This window comes from Pezoporus occidentalis, unplaced genomic scaffold (assembly GCF_034315485.1).
Source record: "Pezoporus occidentalis ecotype Australia unplaced genomic scaffold, CSIRO_AGI_Poc_V1 ctg124, whole genome shotgun sequence".
In the NCBI taxonomy this organism is placed as follows: Eukaryota; Metazoa; Chordata; class Aves; order Psittaciformes; family Psittacidae; genus Pezoporus; species Pezoporus occidentalis.
Genome location: NW_026913038.1, coordinates 1,652,616 through 1,670,425, shown reverse-complemented (window position 1 = coordinate 1,670,425; position 17,810 = coordinate 1,652,616). Strand labels below are relative to the sequence as shown.

The following is a 17,810-nucleotide window of genomic DNA, read 5'->3' as shown; positions in this document are numbered from 1 at the left end:
CGGGGGGGCACAGACATCCCTCGGCCTGTGGGACCCCCACCTCCATTACCCTGGTCCCCAGACCCCTAATTCCCTGGGGAACCTGCGGGGTCTGGATGCCCAGGAAGCTCTGTGATCCCCCCCAGACACCCTGCATGCTCCGAGGTCCCCATCTCACCTCACTACTGGGTCAGGCACCCCCTGGAGAAAGGGTACAGGGGGCCAGCCTGGCACCCTGTGCCAGCAAGCCCCTCCAGGACTGCTCCAGGATCTCCCAGCCCATGCGAAGGCTGCCCTGGGACACCCCACAGACACCCCATTAGCTGCTGGGGATACCCCTGCAGCCCCTCGGGGCTGTCTCATGATGACAGGGGAGGCCTCTGAGCCTCCCGGTGATGACGCTGGACACCCCCTTGAGCACTGCCCCTGTCTGTCCCGGGGTACCCCCGCGGGCTGTCCTGGGACATCTTCCCCAGCATGGCCTGGCCCAGCCCGGTTCGGCTTTACACTTCTTGGCATGGCTCAGCTCAGCACGGCTCAGCTCAGCACGGCACGGCTCAGCTCAGCACGGCTCAGCTCAGCACGGCACGGCTCAGCTCAGCACGGCACGGCTCAGCACAGCACGGCACGGCTCGGCACAGCTTAGTTTGGCTCGGCTCAGCACGGCTCAGCTCAGCACGGCACAGCTCAGCTCAGCACGGCACGGCTCGGCACAGCTTGGTTTGGCTCGGCTCAGCACAGCTCGGCTCTGCTCAGCACAGCACGGCTCGGCGCGTTGTTGTGCGCTGCCGCTCGGAGCATTACGGCCGCGCGGTTCGGATGGCGCCGCTCTTGGCCGCAGTACGGCGGAGCGGGGCGGGCGCCCATCGGTGCGGCCGGTTCCATCGGGGCGGCGGGCGCGGGGGCGCCATGAGGCGGGGCTGAGGCCGGAGCGGGAGCGGCGCCGGCACCGGGACGGACACCGAGCCCGGCGGGCCCGGCCGCCGCGCCATGCGAGCGGGCTGAGCGGCGGGCAGGGCCGCGGCAGGCACCGAGCGGCCCGCGAACGCCGAGGGAAGCGCCGCCGGTAGGTTCGGGGCGAGGCGGCGGCCGCAGGCCTGGGCTGCGCGGGGCAGGGCCGGTGCACCGGGAAATAGGCGGCGGGTAGGGCCTGGGGCTTGCGGGAGGAGCAGGGTAGAGCTGGTGCGGAAGGGTGCGAAGCCCGACCCCGGCGCACCGGGGGAGGGCAGCGGGCAGGGGCCCGTGCGAGGGGGGCGGATGCTCGAGGCTGCGAAGCCCACTGCGGCGGGCGGAGCAGCGAGTGGGGCCCGGTGCGCGGCGGGCTCCGGTGCGGAGGCTCGGAGGGGGCGGATGGCCGGGGCAGGCGGGGTCCGGTGAGCCGGGGCCGGGGCCTAGCTCAGCCCTCGGTGTGGGGGGGGTGATGGCTGAGTGGGGCACCGGGGCCGTAAAGGGCAGCCGGGCCCTATGCACCGGCAGGCGCATGGCGGTGGGAGGAGTCCCCGGTTCTCGGGGAGCCCCTTCTGGGAGGCGGCTGCCTAGGACATCGGGCAGGGCGGTGGAACCGGAGCCTTGCCGCCCCTCGGGGCCTTGCCAGCAGAGCGGGGGTTGCCCTGGCCGTAGCCCCGTCTCGGGGGCCTCCCGCGTTCACCGGCCGGGCCTGAGCCGGTGGCTCCGGCCGAGGCCGGTTCTGCGGCCCCGGGTGCCCCGTCCGCCGCTGCCGGAGCCCCAGGCCCCCCAGCCTGCCCCGGGTTCGGTGGACAGGGCCGGGCTCGGGGCGAGACCCCGGGCGTGCGGGAGGGGAAGTGGCCAAACTCTGCAGGAAGTTGTACACGGGGAAGAGGTAGGAAAGGGATGAGCCCGAGCGACAAGGGGTGGGGGGGCACCGAGGCCATGGGACAGGGGGGACCCCTGTGTGGGGCCGCAGCAGCCGGGTTCTGCAGAGGATGCATGGGGCAGGGCTGTGGGCAGCTGGGGTGTGCTCCAGGGTTTGCTCTCCTGGGCAGAGGTTGAGCCCGGCGGGCAGCCTGTGGCCAGGCTGGTGCTGTCCCTCCAGATGGGGACAGTCCCTCCTCTCACGAGTGTGGCTCGGTTTTGTGCTGGCATCTCGGCCACAAGCTCTGCATGGCCCCATGCTCCAGCACAGCTGGTTGTGCGTGTCTGCAGCTCTGGAGCGTGTCCCTGTGCTCCCTCCTCACTGTCCTGTTTCACTGCCTCACTCGGTTCCTTTGCCACCTTCACCTGCTTCTGCTCTGCTGCCGGCTCGGGCTCCCCAGGACCCTGACTCCCACCCTGGGGAGATGCGCAGGGCAAAGCCTGGGGGAAAGAGGTCAATCCCCAGGGCCCAGAGCCCCAGAGGAGCAGCGGGCGCTGGCCGTGGCGGCGGTCGGAGGGGAGCTGCGTCTGATGTCACTGCGGTGCATGGTGGGTAATTATGCACGTTGCAATGAAAATAATAAGGCCGGCTCCACAGTGGTGTCTAAAAATACTGCTAATGCAGAGCGCCTGCTGGGTGCCTTTGTTTGTCACCTATGGGTGATTGCTTCGAGGCTGGCCCGGCAGTGGGAACCATGCTCTGCAGCGTCACGTCCCTGGGGCAGTGGGTTTGGTTTAGAAGGTGAACTGCGGTCCCTCTGCGCCCCTCCACATTGGGCAGTAGAGCTGGGGCAGGTATGGCCACCGGAGGTGAGAGCCACTTCGATGTGATTGAGAGGCTCTGCTCTCACCCCCCTGCACGCTGCCCTGCACACAGTTGCAGAGGGGTGGTGTGGCTTTGTCCACCCCAGCCTTGCTTGGAGCTTGGTGCTCTGGCTAGTGGCTAATTCCTGCATCATAGCGATGATCCTGGAATGGTACCAGTGTGCTAGCCTGCCTACAGGCGGGTTGGTCTAGATGAGGGCTCAGGCCCAGGTCGTGTGGTCTGTCTGTCACTGGCACTGTGGGACTGCCCCTGCAAAGTGTCCTGGCACCAGCAGACAGGGATCTTGCCCTTTCTGTCTGAGCAAAGGTGGGAGGGAGGCATGTGTGTCTGTAGCAGAGGGAGTTGGTGTGATGGGTGTTGACCCAGTGTGCTGAGCTCCGCTCTGTGGGCAGGCAGGCGCTCTGCCTGGCCGCTGCCTGTGCAGCTCTCGCTGCTGCTGTGGTCCCTCCATCTGCTGCCAGGAGCTGGAAGCTCCCCGCTGCAGCGGAGGGAGAGCCTTGCAGGGGTGGTGAGGACCATCTGGAGCCCTGGCTGCTATAGCCACAGGCCTGGCACACTGGCGGGGACAAGGCGGTGAGTGGCAGGGCAGCAGTGGAGAGCTGGGAAGGGCAGGAAATGGTGTGTGCTTGGGAGTGGGGAGGTCGGAATGGTGGTGAATGCTCTGGGTTCCCACTGATGCTTGTAGAGGGGCTGCAAGAGCTGAGCCTTGTCCCTCCTCACCTTGCAATGAGTGGAGAGGTGTCTCCCAGCCCACGTGCTGCCTCACCTTTAGGGTCATGGCTGTGTTTTTGGGGCTTCATGCTGGGCCCTCCTTTCACTAGAGGGGGAAGCATCACCACTGCTTCAGCTCTTGCCAGGTGCTAAATCTGACCTCTGAAGCCACCACACATGGCAGCAGTGTTCCCTGGAACAGTGAAACACGCTGTCCCTACCTGCTGTGCTGTGTGGGTCCCTTCTGATGTGTGAGAAACAAAGGACGAGGAGAGGAGACTTTGTGAGTGCCCATTGATTCGCGTGGTGGAAGCTGCCTGCTGTGTGTTTGCGTCTGCCTGCCTGGGACTGGGGACTCTGTGAGGGGCATTGATCAAGCTGTAAAACCCAGAGGCAGCTAATGAAATAGGGACTATAGATTTTTATTTTAAATGGAAGAGAGTTTAGGGGAGATTTAATTATCCCTGGTTTATGGACCTGTTAGAGGAATGAAATAGCAGCTGGCAGGTGGGGCCTGTGCTTCAGCTCCCAGCACTTCTTCCAGGTGTCTGCAGGGCTGGTGAAGTCCTGTCACCCCAGGGCCGTGGTGGGGAGTGAAGTCACTGGGAGCAGAGCAGGAGGGGGTGACGTCCTGCTTGTCCTGCCAGGTGTCCCTGTGTCCTCAGTGCTCATATAGCAGAGGGACTGGCGCTGGGGAGGTGGGCTCCCAACTGAGCAGGGGCCTCTGTAGGAAGAGCTCTCCTCATAGCTAGGGCTTGGTGTGGGCCTTGTGCTGGTGGACACTGGCGTGTCCAGGAGCCCCATGCTCGCTGGGCTGTCTGCATCCAGGTGTGCTTTCCCTGGGGCTGTGGGCACTGAGCTCTTGGTACCTGTGCAGAGCGTGTGGGATTTGTGAATGAGAGCTGGGATTCGCTGGGATTTGCTGTGTGTCGGACACAAGCTCTAACACTGTCACTCCAGCACTCCTACTGTATGCATCCACTTCACCATCACGTGAGGCCGCAGGGCACAGCTGGGGAGGTGCTGCTGGGGTTGGCAGGAGAGCGTGGAGCTTTTGGATGCTTTTGGGTTTTAATCTCTGAATTAAGGAGCTGGTCCATGGTGTTTTCCCACCATCCCTCGGCTCCCTGCTTGGGGTGAGCTGGAGAAACATGGTTTAACACCAGCCCAGTGCAGGGAAACAGTTGGCCAAGGGGTCTGCATATAGTCCATGGGGTGTCAGTCTGATGTGTCCAGAGGCTGCTAAATTATTGAGGAAGCTGCTGGTGCTCTCCCAGAGCCCTCTGACATTGGTGTGGCAGGAATTTGGGAGAGCAAGTCCCTGAGCCCTGTGGTCACAGAGCTGCATGAGAATGTTGGGTGGCTCCAGGTCAGTTCTGGACAGGAACAGTGCGGGTCCATGCTGGCAGCTCACAGGAGTGCTGGGGGTAGCCAGCCTGCCTGCTCTCTCAGCAGCAGATTCACCCCCAGGGCACTTACCCTTTCCAGCTGTGTGCATGGCAAAGAGTAAGGCGAGCAGTGTCCTCAGCAAGCAGCACTCGTGACAGGCCTTGGGAATACTATTTTCCGGCTGCAGCCTGGTCCCTGGAGACCTGGCCTTGCTGGCTGTGGAGATGTGGCTGTGGGCTTTCCTTGGCTACCCTGGGAAGCAGGACAAGGGATTTCAGCTCAACCATGGCCTGCAGTGGTGTATGTTAGCAGCTGCTTCCTTTCAGGTGAGCCTGTGTGGTGGTGCCAAGGGCTCCAGCACCTCTTGCTGTCACCTCTGGGAAGGGAGGGCTCGTGCTCTGGTCTTTCATCCCCTCAGCCTGGCAGCGCTGAGCCGCGGTCCCCTCGGGCAGGTTGTCTTTTTCCTGCTGTGCTGCTGGGGCTCTCTGGCTGCGTTTGCATTTTGAGCCGAGTGTCTTAGTTGCTTTTCTGTCCATGCCTGTGCTTTGGGGAAGTGGTGAACAATAAAGACCTGCTGTGGAGAGCTGTAGCAGAGGTCAGCCAGCTCCTTTGCCCCAGGCTCCTCTGCTGTCACTGCACAGTTGCGCTTTATGCACAGGGGCTGTCAGCTTGGAAGTCATGTTTTTGCTCCTAAAACCGTCCCTAGGCACTGATGTGGGGTTCTCTGTGGGTGATGGACTGGGTATTGCAGCGAGCCTTCTTCATGCTTAAGGCTGTGGTCACTGCCTGTTTCGGTGCATCTGGTAAGCAGCCTGTTGGTAAATTTCATATTAAGGACAAAAGAGGGTAAATGGTTGCTGGAAATCAGGAATTTCTCTGAGTTCCTTTGTGAGAATGCTCGTTGCAGGTTGTCGGTGTCCCTGCAGGCTTCATAAAATGCAAACCAAAACACCCAGCCCAACTTCCTGACTGTCACTGGCACTTCCAAGAGAAGCTTCGTGTTACTGAGCAGTAATGAAATTGCTCCTCACTGTCCACCAACTTCTGGCTCTGCCGTATCCTTTCCCTGGAGCCACCACTCCAGCCACTGCTGCTCTGCCTGAGCCCAGCCTGCGGAGCAGTGGGGAAGGTGTCTGCAGCCCAGCCCCTCCTGCCCTCGCTGCTTGCTTGGCAGATGCTAACACAGTCCACAGCATGTGGAGAGTGGGCTGGACTCAGAGGGATGCTTGTGGAGCGGTGGCAGGTGAACTGGGGACATCCAGGGATGCTGTCTGGGGAGAGGGAAGGGGCTAAATCCCTGCTGCCTGGGCTGGCTGTGCTCAAGGAGAGATTTAGGTCTGTTTTAGGAAAGAGGTGTATGAAAGGAGAACTAAAACATGAAGGGCAAAGGAGGATGGAGTCCTGAACTGTGGTGTCTTGTGGTAGGAAGGAAGGGGAGGACCAGGGAGGCTGCCCAGGCAACAGGTTGGGGACGGACGTGGCAGCATTTGCTTTTCTCCCCCCCCCCCCCCCCATGCAGCTGAGCTGTGGAACTGACTGCTGCAGGATGCTGGGACAGAGAGGTGAGCATGGTTCATGCGCTGTTACAGGGGGAGAAGAGTCCATCCAGGAGAGCAGAGGACATAACCCATTGCTTGATGCCACTGAGCTACAGAGGGACCTGAGCTGGGCCCGGCTGCTGCACTAGCAGCCTTCTGGTCATGCTATTCAGGTAGTGCTAGTGTTTCTAGGGCAAACAAAGGAAGGTGGAGATAACTCTGCAGATTATTTACCCTGTCTTGAGGAAATGAAGGATTGTGCAAGCTTAGTGTTTGTTTGTGAGTCTTCTCCTTTCTGCTTTGAACTTGCTGGATGGTGTCAGGTGTGGTATGTGTCTCAAAGGTCTTGGCTTGTTATACATTTTGGTTCTTGTGGAGGAAGATGCTGCTAGTTCTCCCTCTGCAGTGCAGCTCAGCCATGCTATTAGACATCAGAGAATCCACGTGGGAGAGATCGACAGGAAACTGGGCGTTATCAGTTCCGCTGCCTGTGCAGCTACTCGCTCCTCATGTCAGCATCCTCCACGTGTGTGTGGCTGGAGGCGTTTGATGGGAGTGCTGTCAGCCCGGGGGTGGCAGTGGGAGGCGTGTGATCGCGGCAGAGGCGTCCTGCCTCGGCTGCTCGGGGCTGTGCGGCGCAGGGAGGGAGAGCCTCACCCCCCCGCTTCACCCTGTGCTACCTGCTCATGTTGCGATGTCCCATGGACCCTGGTGGCCTTGGGCAGAGCAGGGACATTTCTTCTGCTCTCCCCTGCACCAGTTCTTGGTGCTGCTTTCTTCCCACTTGTTTTCAAGGCACTGGGGAGGGGAGGATCTAGGGCCTCTTGCTCTCCCTGGACTTGGGAAAAGGCTGGGGAGAACATGGAGGTGAGCTGTGGCATGCTGGGTGTTGGGGAGAGGATGGGGCAGAGCATACCTCCAGTGAGAACCGTGCTCACACCAGTCGAATCACCCCAGCTAATCCTGTGACAGACCTGACCTATATATGGGGCAGGGGAGGCGACATGTCTGTGGCAGCAGATGGTGTCTTAAAGAGCCTGGGCTCGGGAGGCTTCGATCCTGCTGGCCCCTGGCTCTCATGAGGGAAAGGATGGGCTGTCCGTTGGCTGGAGAGCAGGCAGATTCAGCTTAAGCAGCCCTTGCAAGTCGAGAGCTTTCTAAGGCCGTCTGGCATGGGAGGTTCTGCTCACTTGGGGTGTCACAGGTTTTGGTAGCTGGACTGGGGACCCCTTGTGCTGGCTTAGAAGCACTGGCCAGTGCTGCTGTATTGGTGTAGCATCAGAGGGGCATCACGTGGGCTCCTAACACGGCTCTTCCAGCCAGAGATCCCAGACCTAGGGCCGTGTGATGCTGGTGGCTGTTCTTGAGAGCATGTGAGCTGACCCTTCCCACATGCTGTAGCCCTGTGGCTGGATGTGCAGTGCCTCGTCCTCACTGGAGCTGGCAAGGCAGGCTCGGCATGGCTGCACATGGTGTGGCTGGACCTGGCTTTGCCACTGGGACTGTGCAGCCTGGCTGGGCAGGGAGCACAGGGAGGTGAGCCGTGCTCCACCGATGGCTTCTCCTGCCGCCATCCCAAAGCCATCAATAGCTGCTGGCCGTGGGGGAGCTGGTGATGCTGGAGTGGGTCTGGAAGGAGTGTCTGCTCGGACATCCACCATCTATGGCCTCTGCCTGCTGATGGTGCTTTGCCCAGGATCAGACCATGTCCTGGTAGGCTTGCAAAGGTGCAGTGCTTGCCTCTGCCTGCAAATAGTGACAAGGTCAAAGTGCAGAGTGCTGTTTCCCTCCAATTCCAAGCTCTCGAAGCAAAGAGATTGTAGTGGTGCAGACATTCAGGGTGATTGTTCAGGTGTGGGCTGATTGAGTCCTTTGGCTGTTTTCGCCTGTGGTGCACATGGCTCTGGACCCCATCATAGGTCTGCATGATACCCTGGTATGCTGCTTTCCTGTCCTGTGTGACCCTACCCGGGGGATAGAAGCAGTTGGCTGTGGTGCTGTTGGCAGTCGTGGCATATAGAGCTGGGCACGGGGTTGGGATGGGGCAAACCAGACTCCAACTGTTCATGGCAATGATGAGCCTGCTGAATCATTAAATTGTTGCCAGGGATCTGAGGTTTTCTTTGAAAGGGGTGATGTTACAAATTAATTAGCTCCCTTTCGGTTGTTAGCACTTTAAAGCCCAGCTGTCAGGGGAGGGCTGGTTTATAGGCATTACATCAGGGTTGCCGGCTGGCTCGCTCGCCTACCTGGGAATTTCTAAGTGTGCGTTTTAACACGGGGAAGTTTGCCTTGGATGCAGCATCTGGTTCTCGGCAGAGCCGCTGCGATGTGCTCTCCTCAGCGCAGGGGTTGGACTGGGGATGAGCGGTCCTGCCGGGGGCACAGCCTCGGTGTGCAGCTCCCGGCGTTGCTCTGCTCGCTTGGAGGGGATGCTCTGAGGGGTTCCTGCTCTTTGTTTAGTCGAGGGGAGAGAGAGGGAGGCTTTTCTGAAGCAAAAGGGGCTTTTCTGGTGCCTGGAAGCTTGAACTGTGTGGAGATACCGTGGGAGAGCTGCGTGTGCCTGGCAGGCGGTGGGTGCAGGCGAGGTCTCAGTGTGCTGGGTGGGATGGGGACAGCTTCTCCATGCTCCCGTGCCGGTGAGGAGGGTGATGGGAGCCGAGATCCTGCCTTCACCTTCCCCCTTGCCCCGGCTTTCCCACCCACCTGGCAGCAGGAGCATGGCATGGGCTGCCCGGGCACACGGTGCTGCTGTCCCCATGGCGCACCGGGCTCACGGAGCTGCTGAGACCTAGTGTGCCGGGAGCGATGGCAGCGGCGGGACGGACCGCAGGTAAGGTGCCCCCGCGGTGCCCGTCCCAGCGGGGTGAGGCGGCGCGCCCGGTACCGGGGCCGGTGCGCGGTGCGGGTCGGTCCTGCGGGGCCGGCCCCGTTGCTACGGGCCCCCTCTCCATGGAGACCGTTGCTAAGACACCGCCCCCGCGCGTTAAAGCCACAGCTCCCGGCCCGGCACCGGCGGGGGGCGCGGGCTGCCGGCCGGGCGCTGCACCCGCGGCGGGGCTGAGCGCTGGGGTGCTGCTGGCTGCGGTGCCCCGGCGGGCTGCTGCGCCCGTCGGGTGGCTCCGGGATGTGCCGCCGTCCCGGAGACCGGCGGGGCTGGGGTCGGGGCAGCGGAGAGTCCCGGCCCTCAGGGGGGCTGCCGGTGCGGCGAGGCCAGCGGAGACCCCGCTCCCGGGGGTGTTGGCGGGGAAAGGAGGTGCGGGGGAGCCCGGGGTGCACGGACGGAGCCGGCGACGGGGTGTACCGGGCGGCAGGACCCTTGGGGAGGCGGCGGCGGGGCGGGCGGCTCCCCCGGAGCCCGGTGCTGCCCGAGCAGATGGCACCGGGCGTGAGCGCTGGCGCGCTGCTAACTTTGTTCTCGGCAGGGCCCGGGAGCCGCCTCGCCCCCCGCCGCACCGAGCGGTCTCCTCCGCTCCGGGGCCGCGGTGCCGCTGCCTGGGGTGGCTGCGGGTGCAAGGCGGGAGCTGGGTGTGCGCCATGTGGGTGCGGGTTGGGGCAGGACGGTGCCGAGCCACCCCCGTCCCGCGAGTCGGGGGTGTCCCACCGGCGGGGACCGTGTGCTCGGGGTGCCGTGTTGGGACCTCCTGCATGGCTTTAATGTGTCCTGTGTGGAGAGAGGCACTTCCCGTCCCCGAGCCCATCATTGTGATGTCTGGTCTGGAAGGTGCCCTGGTACCACGTGTGCTCTGAGAGTGAGGATGTGGAACTGAAGCAGCAGCACCTCGGAGGCTCCCGGGGAGCGGGGTTAACCCTGGAGCACCGCTGCAACAACTCGGCCCCAGCTGCTGGCACAGGGCACATGGACAGGAGTTTGGGGGCAAAATAAAGCACCTGTGGGGCAAACCCGATCCGTGAGTGTGGCCCCTTCCCCAGCAGCATCCCAGGCAGGTTTCTGGGGGGCTCAGCTTGTGGGTTTTGGGGTCCCCCTCCAAAATAGCAGAGAAGAATCTGCTTTCAGCTTTAAGCATGGTTTGGTAGGTGGGTGTGAGGTTGAGACCCCTCTGTGTGGCACAGGGCTCACTCTGGTGACTTTCTGCCATGCTTGGTGTGATGCATGTCACCCAGATGTGGCTTCTCCCTGCTGGGCTGAGACCCCCCAGCTTCCTCATGGGGCTGAGCAGCACTCCCTGGGCTCAGAGTGCCCTTCCTGGCCCTGGTGTGACTCTGTCATGTGCACTGAGGAACAGGATGTGGATCTGAAGGAGCTGCTTTGGGAGGGCACCAGCAGCCTGCAGGCGAGCAGGATTTAGGGATGTGTGGACTGCAGTGCCAAGGCCGTGGCTGTGGAGGTCAAAGGGTGCTAGCAGGGGAGCATCAGGAGGATGCCTGGGGGGGGGTGGGGTTGGACATATGGGGCAGCGCAGCCTCCCCATGCAGATGTGTCCCATGTGCAGTGCCAGGCTTCCCTGGGGCTGGGGGTGGACCTGTGTGGCCTGGGGACACAGGCCAGGCTGGGGGCAGGAGGGGCTGTGAGGCAGGGCCTGGGGCTGTGTGCCCACTGACCCCTGCCGCTGGGGCTGGCAGGGGAGCAGGGCTGCCTGCCCAGCTCTAGGTGCAGCCTGTCCCTGTGCCCCCTCCATGGGGATGTGTGGTTCTGCCCTGGATGCAGCAGAGTTGACATGGGCAGACTGAGCCAGAGCAGAGCCGTGAGCCCCGCTGTCTGCCTGTGCCTGTCTCTGGGGTAGCAGCATCAGTCTGAAGCAGCAAGCTCCAAAGCCCAGCAAGGGAGAGCAGCCCCTAGAGCAGCACTGGAGCCTGGCTTGGCCAAGCATATGCTGGACTCCAGCTCCTGCCGTGGTTCAGGTTCCCTGTGTGCCGGCGAGCAGCCTGGAATACTGCTGCAGCCACAGGGCCCTTCATTGCTTGTGGAAAACAGTGCTTCTCTCTCATTCAGTGTCTGTGTCTTGCATGGGGGGTGGCTTTGGCCTTGCAGTGGGGGGGGATAGTAAATGCAGGGGTAGACAGGCTCTTCCTAACGCCCTTAAGGGTGGCATCCACCCCCAGGAGATAGGGTGGGCGAAGGTTTAGGTGCCCAAGCAGCAGAAGCTTTCATTGGCATTGCTATCCCCATTGGAGGAAACATCAGGCTGAGCCATGCAGGGGCAGTGACCCTGGAGTGCCCCAGAGTCACTTGTGCGGGTGGCAGTACTGGGCACGGGAAGGGCTCCTGGCTCCCAGTGTGGAGGTGGCACAGGCAGGAGCCAGGTGTGCTGCAGCTCCAGCACATCCGTGGCACCATCGCACTGCCCCGGCCTTACTTCCCTTTTCCAGAGAAAGCAGTGGGGAGTGGGCTGCAGTACCCAGGCCTGGGAAGGATATGGGGCTCCTGCAGCCCTAGGGTTGGCATGACCCAGTGTCCTTCTTGCAGGATCCAAGGTGCTGGTGTCTCGCCCTGCCTGGAGCCTGAGGTCCCGAGTGCCCATCCGCTTCCCGACGTCACCAATGCGACCATGGGAACTGGCAGTGAATAGGCGGCCACCCTCTGCCCCTTTTAACCAGCGTCGTTTCTCGGGGGGACCCTGCAGCAGCCCCGACCACCTCCGGCGAAGGTACGGGGTGCGGGGCCCTGTCACCCGTGGGTGTGGGGGCACGGGGATGGTTCCGTGTATCTGCTGGGGCAAGGCACTGGTTCCTGGGGGTCTTGGGGGGACGCTGTGACAGGGAAGCACATTCTCCTGGCCCGGCCGATGGGTCCCTGGGGAGCAGAGATCCCTTTTGTGCTGCGGACATGTGCAGGATGATCAGATGAGCCGGTTCTGGAGCTCGATGCCCTCAGCACCTCACCCCAGGAGCCGAGCTGTCACTGACCCACCTGCGGCCACCCTGCCCGGGGCTGTGGTGCCCCTGGCCCGGGGGGTCACTCCTGCTCTGTTTCTCTCCCGCGGTGGCCCCGCAGCCCCCCTGCCAGGCGTCAGTGGGGACGACGCGAACGACCTCTGGCAGCCCTGCTGGGCCAGGATGAGCCCCAGCTGCACCCTGCCTTCCCCCAGCAGCCGCACGGCCCTGTAGATGAGCCCCGCGCATACGCTCTCCCCAGCACGCCGCCACGAATGCTTCACCCGGCCGCTCACCCGCCCCACCAGAACCCATTCATGGTGGATCTGCATGACCAGGTACGTGCAGCAGCCCCCAGTCCCAAATGTGGCCTTCTGGTGGCCCCGGGGCAGTGGTCCCAACAGAAGGTCCCATCAGGATGGCTGGTTGCTGCTGGGAGCACCCAGCTCTGAAGCTGCCAAGTGTCCGGCAAGCAGTTAAACCCTGGGCTCCCTCTGCCAGTTTGGGTGTACCCAGGTTGGTCCCTGCTCCCAGGGGCTGGAGACTGTCCTCTCATAGTGTTCATGCCACAGCTGTCACCCTCATTCACGGTGGCAGTGCTGGGTTGGAAGCCATGGGAAGCTAAGAGGGGTACAAAACCCACCTCGAACACAGCCTCATTGAGTTGCCCTCCTCTGGGCACGCCTTGGGACAGTGGTGCTGGGTGGTTGTGCCCTAGTGCCAGGTGCTCAGCATCCTGCTGCCATCCTGCTGCCAGGATGACGACAGCTCATCTGTGGCTGTACCCTGACTGTGCCCTCGGCGCTTTGTCCTCAGGTGCACCAGGGACCTGTCCCTCTCTCCTACACGGTTACCACCGTCACGACGCAAGGCTTCCCCATCCACGCCGGCCAGCACATCCCTGGGTGCAGCACCCAGCAGCTCCCAGCATGCTCAGTGATGTTCAGTGGACAGCACTACCCGCTCTGCTGCCTCCCACCCCCGGTGAGTGACAGTGCAGACACCCACAGGGGACAGCCTGGGCTGTGGGTGCCCAGAGGTCGCATGGGGACCCAACCCCAGCAGAGTGCAAGGCTCTGGGGGCACGGGAGGCTCTGGGGAGGGGCAGCCGTGCTCACAGTGGTGTCTGACCTCTGTTTTTCTCTTCCCTCCATCAGCTGATCCAGGCATGTGCCATGCAACAGCTTCCCGTCTCCTACCAGACATTCCCCCCCATCATCTCCAGCGACCATTACATACTGCACCCCCCACCACCGCCAGTGCCCCCCCACCAGCCGCCCCACATGGCCCCCCTGGGGCAGTTTGTACCTCTCCAAGCCCAGCATCCGCGTATGGTGAGTTGGGGTGCGGGTATGGGCTGGGGACACAATCCACCCTGTGGCCCAGCAAAGACCACCTTGGGGGGCTTTGTCCTTCTGCAACCGCCATGGGTCTGAGTTGGGGTGATGGGTGGGATGCCCATCGTGCCTCTGTCCTGCTAATGCTGGGGCAGTGTATTTGGGACACTTTCCCCATCCTGACTGTTTTCCGCACAGCCTCTGCAGAGGATAGACAATGACGTGGACCTGCGAGGGGAGCAGCACCCCATCGCGGGCTTCACATACCCCCCGTCCCACCATGCTCCCACGCTGTCCCCCTCCGTGCCGCTGCATTACCTCCCCCACGACCCGCTGCACCAAGAACTGCCATTCGGCGTGGTGAGTGCCTGTCCTGTGGAGGGGTGGGGGGACGCCGTGGGGCTGGCACGGTGCTGAGCACCCTATCTCTCTGCAGCCATACCCCCACATGATGCCCCGGCGGCTGAACACCCAGCGGTACCGGCTGCAGCAGGCGCTGCCCCCTCCGCCGCCCCCTCCGCCGCCCCCCCCGTACTACCCGAGCTTCCTGCCCTATTTCCTGTGAGTACTGGGGGGATACAAGTGGGCGTGGGGGTCAGGATGGGGGACACAGTGGCATGGCATTGGCACAGGTGGCTCTGGGCATGCCAGAGAGGAGGTTGGGGTTTGTGGCTCCACACTGATCACACTGTCCTGCCCACCCCAGCTCTATGCTTCCTGTGTCGCCGACAGCCGTGGGACCCACGATCAGCCTGGACCTGGATGTGGATGATGTGGAGATGGAGAATTACGAGGTGCGTTGGCAGGCGTGTGCCATGCAGCAGCTCCCTGTCTCCTACCAGACGTTCCCACTATTGTCTCCAGCTTTCTGTGGGGCAGTGGGATGGGGGAGCTGGGGGGTGTTTGGGGATTGCTTTGCCAGGGTGGGGAGAGCCTGGAGGGGTGCTGTGCCGGGGCATGAGCCCAGCTGAGCCAGTCTCTGCGTGTCCCTCCAGGCGCTCCTGAACCTGGCCGAGCGGCTGGGGGAGGCCAAGCCGCGGGGACTCACCAAAGCAGACATCGAGCACCTCCCGTCCTACCGCTTCAACCCCGAGAGCCATCAGTCCGAGCAGACCCTGTGAGTGAGCCCAGGGCACAGGCGGGGTGCCTGGTGTGGGGGTACGGGGGTGCCTGGTGTTGGTTGGGGGCTGTGTTACCACGGTGGGGTCACACTGATGGCTGCCTCCCCCAGGTGTGTCGTGTGCTTCAGTGACTTCGAGGCCCGGCAGCTTCTCCGCGTCCTGCCCTGCAACCACGAGTTCCACGCCAAGTGTGTCGACAAATGGTTAAAGGTACTGCCCGTGCCTTTTTGGGGTGCTGGGGGTGCCTTTTACATGGCCTCTGCCGTTTCCCACAGGATGCACTGGGAGCAGTGCCAGGGTGGATGAGGCAGTCCCGGGAGGTGGCAGCCTGGGGGGCTGTTTCCAGCCTGTGGTGGTGGTGCAGGGGGGGGCCCTGGGTGCTGCTGGTACTGTGGGGCATCCATTCACTCACCCCTGTTCTCTCCCTGCCCGCAGGCAAACCGCACGTGCCCGATCTGCCGGGCGGATGCGTCGGAGGTGCAGCGGGATGCGGACTGAGGCAGGCGGGTGCTGAGCCGCACAATTCGCTAGAGGACGAGGACGCCGGGCCAGGGGTGGGGGCCGCTGCCCGCTGCTAGGGCCTGACCCTGTGCTTACCCCCCCTCCCCAAAGCCTCTCCTCGATGTGGTGAGCATTGAGCAGCCCGGGCTCCCGGCCAGCCCTCCTCCTCCCCGCCGGGCACGGACTCGGCTGCGCTCCTGGGGCCCCGAATCGTGTTGTGCTGGAGGCAGGAGGCGCGTGGCCGTGCCCTCCGCGCTCCAAAGACGCTATTGTTGCTCCATCACTTTCCAGGTCTTTGTACTCCATTAGGGAATTAGGGTTTTTTCCCTTTTGTCACCTTTTTTTTTAATGGTAGGTTGTTTCCCCCCTTCCCTGTTTCCTTTTCCTGTCGCGCTTTTGGTTCCATGGCCGTTTGCCCCAGCGGCTCCTCCCCTCGACGTTGCTCATGGAGGAGAGAGAAGGGAGTGCCGCGGGTCGATGCATCCCGAGCCACAGCGCCGGGCCGGGGGCAGCCAGAGGAGGTGGCCGAGGTCGGACACCAGCAGCCTTGCTGTGTGGCCGGGGCAGGATCGCCTCCATCCCCGCTCCGCACGCAGCCCCTCTCCCGCCTCGACTTCCCAGCGGAGCCCCGGAGTGTTGTGGCTGTTTGGGGTCTTAGCCAGTGGGAGGATGGTGCTGGCACAGCCCTGGCCCCTCTCCCTGTTCATTCTATTCCCAGCACAGCTCCTGGGGCTGGGCCGTGGCATCCTATGATGCCTGAAGGGGGGAGACCCAGCCCCATCCTTGCAGCCATGGGCATGAGGTGTCCGCCTGGCCCGCGGCTCCTGCTGCCGTTTCTCTATCCCGCTGCCATAGATTGGAATAGCCCCATGCCCCGTCCTGCTGGCTGGGCGGCTGGGGCGGGGGAGCCCGGCCGGGGGCCACGGGACGGGGTTAATCCAGAACCTCGTGGTGTATTTTCAGTGCTACCCCTGGCTCTGCCCCAGCCGGTGCGGGGGGGAGCTGTGAGCATCCCCCCCGCTGCCATATCTTCCCCATAACCGTTTGGGGCCGGGCGGTGTGGGGCCAGGGGAGATGGCGCCGCCCGGCTCCAGCCATCCCGCGTTGCCGTGGTTTTGCATGATTCCTTAGTGAGGAGGGTGATAGGCGGGGGGGTGGCGTGAGGGCCGCCCTCCCCTCGCGGCGCGCGTTGCTGACGCCTGGGAGCCTCCGAGCGGACGCCAGCCCTATGTAAATGTTCACAAATATGCATGCATGTCTGACCAGCTTGGAACGTGGTCTTGGCTACGTGTAGCCGGCTGTGGGGTGAGGGGGGTGGGGAGAGGGGTTTTTGTGCTCAGCTGATACTGCCATGCACTGTACTGCACATGTCCGCAACGCCACAGCAGGACCGTGAGACTTTTCAGGGCCGTCCCCGCGGGGTCTGCGCCCCTCCGAGCGGGAGGCGGCGGCGTGTGCAAGGGGACGGGGTGGGAGGGTGGCGGGGGGACGCTCCCCGCGGGGCGGGGGGCCGGCGGCGGGGCTGGCCCCGGGCAGCAGCCGGGTGCGAGGCCGGGGGCACATGGAGGGGAGCGGGACCGTGCTGCCTGCGCTGCCACGCCATTGGTCCAGAGGGGCCTCTCGCCAATCAGCAGGTCTCCACCCAGCCAATTGGGTGCCGGGGGGCGGCAGGTGGTGTGTCGCTATTGGCCAGCTCCCCCTTGCCTCCCTTCCCCAGCCTTGGCGGTCCCCACGTGCGGAGCGTCGAGGCCGATGGCCCTGTCCTGGTGCCACCAGCTCCGCCGCGGGCACTGGCACCGCTGGGCTCGGTGCCCCTTGGGCAGGACCCTGGCCCCCTCCCCATCCCTCACTCAGTGACTGATAACCAAAGGAGTCCCCGTGCCCCCCGGAGACGCCCCGTGTCCCCCACCCCTATTCCTCCCCTCCCGCCCTCGCGGTGCCCAGGGAGCCAGGAAAGCCTTACGGTCCTTTGACGGCGACTCGAAAGCTCACAGCTCGTGTGCTGCAGAATTTATTCCAATGAGCAGCTAAAAGTATCATTTAAGAAAAAAAAAATAACAAAAAGAAAAAATGACAAAAAAAATACTAAAAAAAAACAATTATTTAGGGTGTTTGTGATTGCTGACTGCGCTGTAGATACCACTGTTTACCAATGATTTCCTGTGGTGGGATAGTGGACTGTTTACTGTTCTATTATACCAGTCCCCGGGCCCTCCGGTGGGACCTCCGCGGCCCCCGCGGCTCCCCGGAAGGTGCTAGGACGTGTGTTCTGTGTTAGAAAGTTTTTATATATATATATATATATATAAATATATATATATAATTTTTTTTGCTCTGTTACTTGCACATTTTACAGTTACCTCATTTTTCCCATGTATGTATTTGAAAAAAGGCTAATATATAGAAAAAAAAAGGTTCTTAAAAGCTCTAAAAGTGTTTGTTTTTTTTCCATTCCATTGGAATCATATTGGTTTTGTAGCATTTAACATAACTAGTATGTTGTATTATATATATGTGTATTATACTGATTGAAATTTTTAACAGATTTGTACTTTTTTTAAAATGAAAGTTGCTAGTTCTGCTTGACCAAGTAGTGCAATCATTATTTTTTTTAATGTTGTGGCTGATTTTGAGAGGGATATTCACTAATAAATGTATGATGTATACCAACACGCTGCACCCTGGCTCTTGTCTCTCTGTG

The 17,810-nt window shown here is 62.2% G+C and overlaps 1 protein-coding gene across 4 annotated transcripts; it reads left to right on the top strand.

Moving 5' to 3' along the window:
- The first annotated feature begins 839 nt into the window (after window positions 1–839).
- Window positions 840–17,781, top strand: RNF44 (ring finger protein 44). 4 transcript variants are annotated; one of them, XM_062607581.1, is made up of 11 exons: window positions 840–1,045; window positions 11,744–11,924; window positions 12,272–12,488; window positions 12,967–13,134; window positions 13,308–13,484; window positions 13,686–13,847; window positions 13,924–14,048; window positions 14,194–14,281; window positions 14,483–14,604; window positions 14,719–14,818; window positions 15,044–17,781. In XM_062607581.1, the coding sequence occupies exons 2-11, from the start codon at window positions 11,818–11,820 to the stop codon at window positions 15,104–15,106; spliced, it is 1,329 nt and encodes a 442-aa protein (XP_062463565.1). In that variant the 5' UTR covers window positions 840–1,045; window positions 11,744–11,817; the 3' UTR covers window positions 15,107–17,781. The 4 variants fall into 4 exon arrangements, with proteins under 4 accessions (XP_062463565.1, XP_062463566.1, XP_062463568.1 ...); XM_062607582.1 differs by lacking the exon at window positions 840–1,045 and having other exon boundaries at window positions 11,670–11,924; XM_062607584.1 differs by lacking the exon at window positions 840–1,045 and having other exon boundaries at window positions 11,783–11,924; window positions 12,369–12,488.
- Window positions 17,782–17,810: the final 29 nt, after the last annotated feature.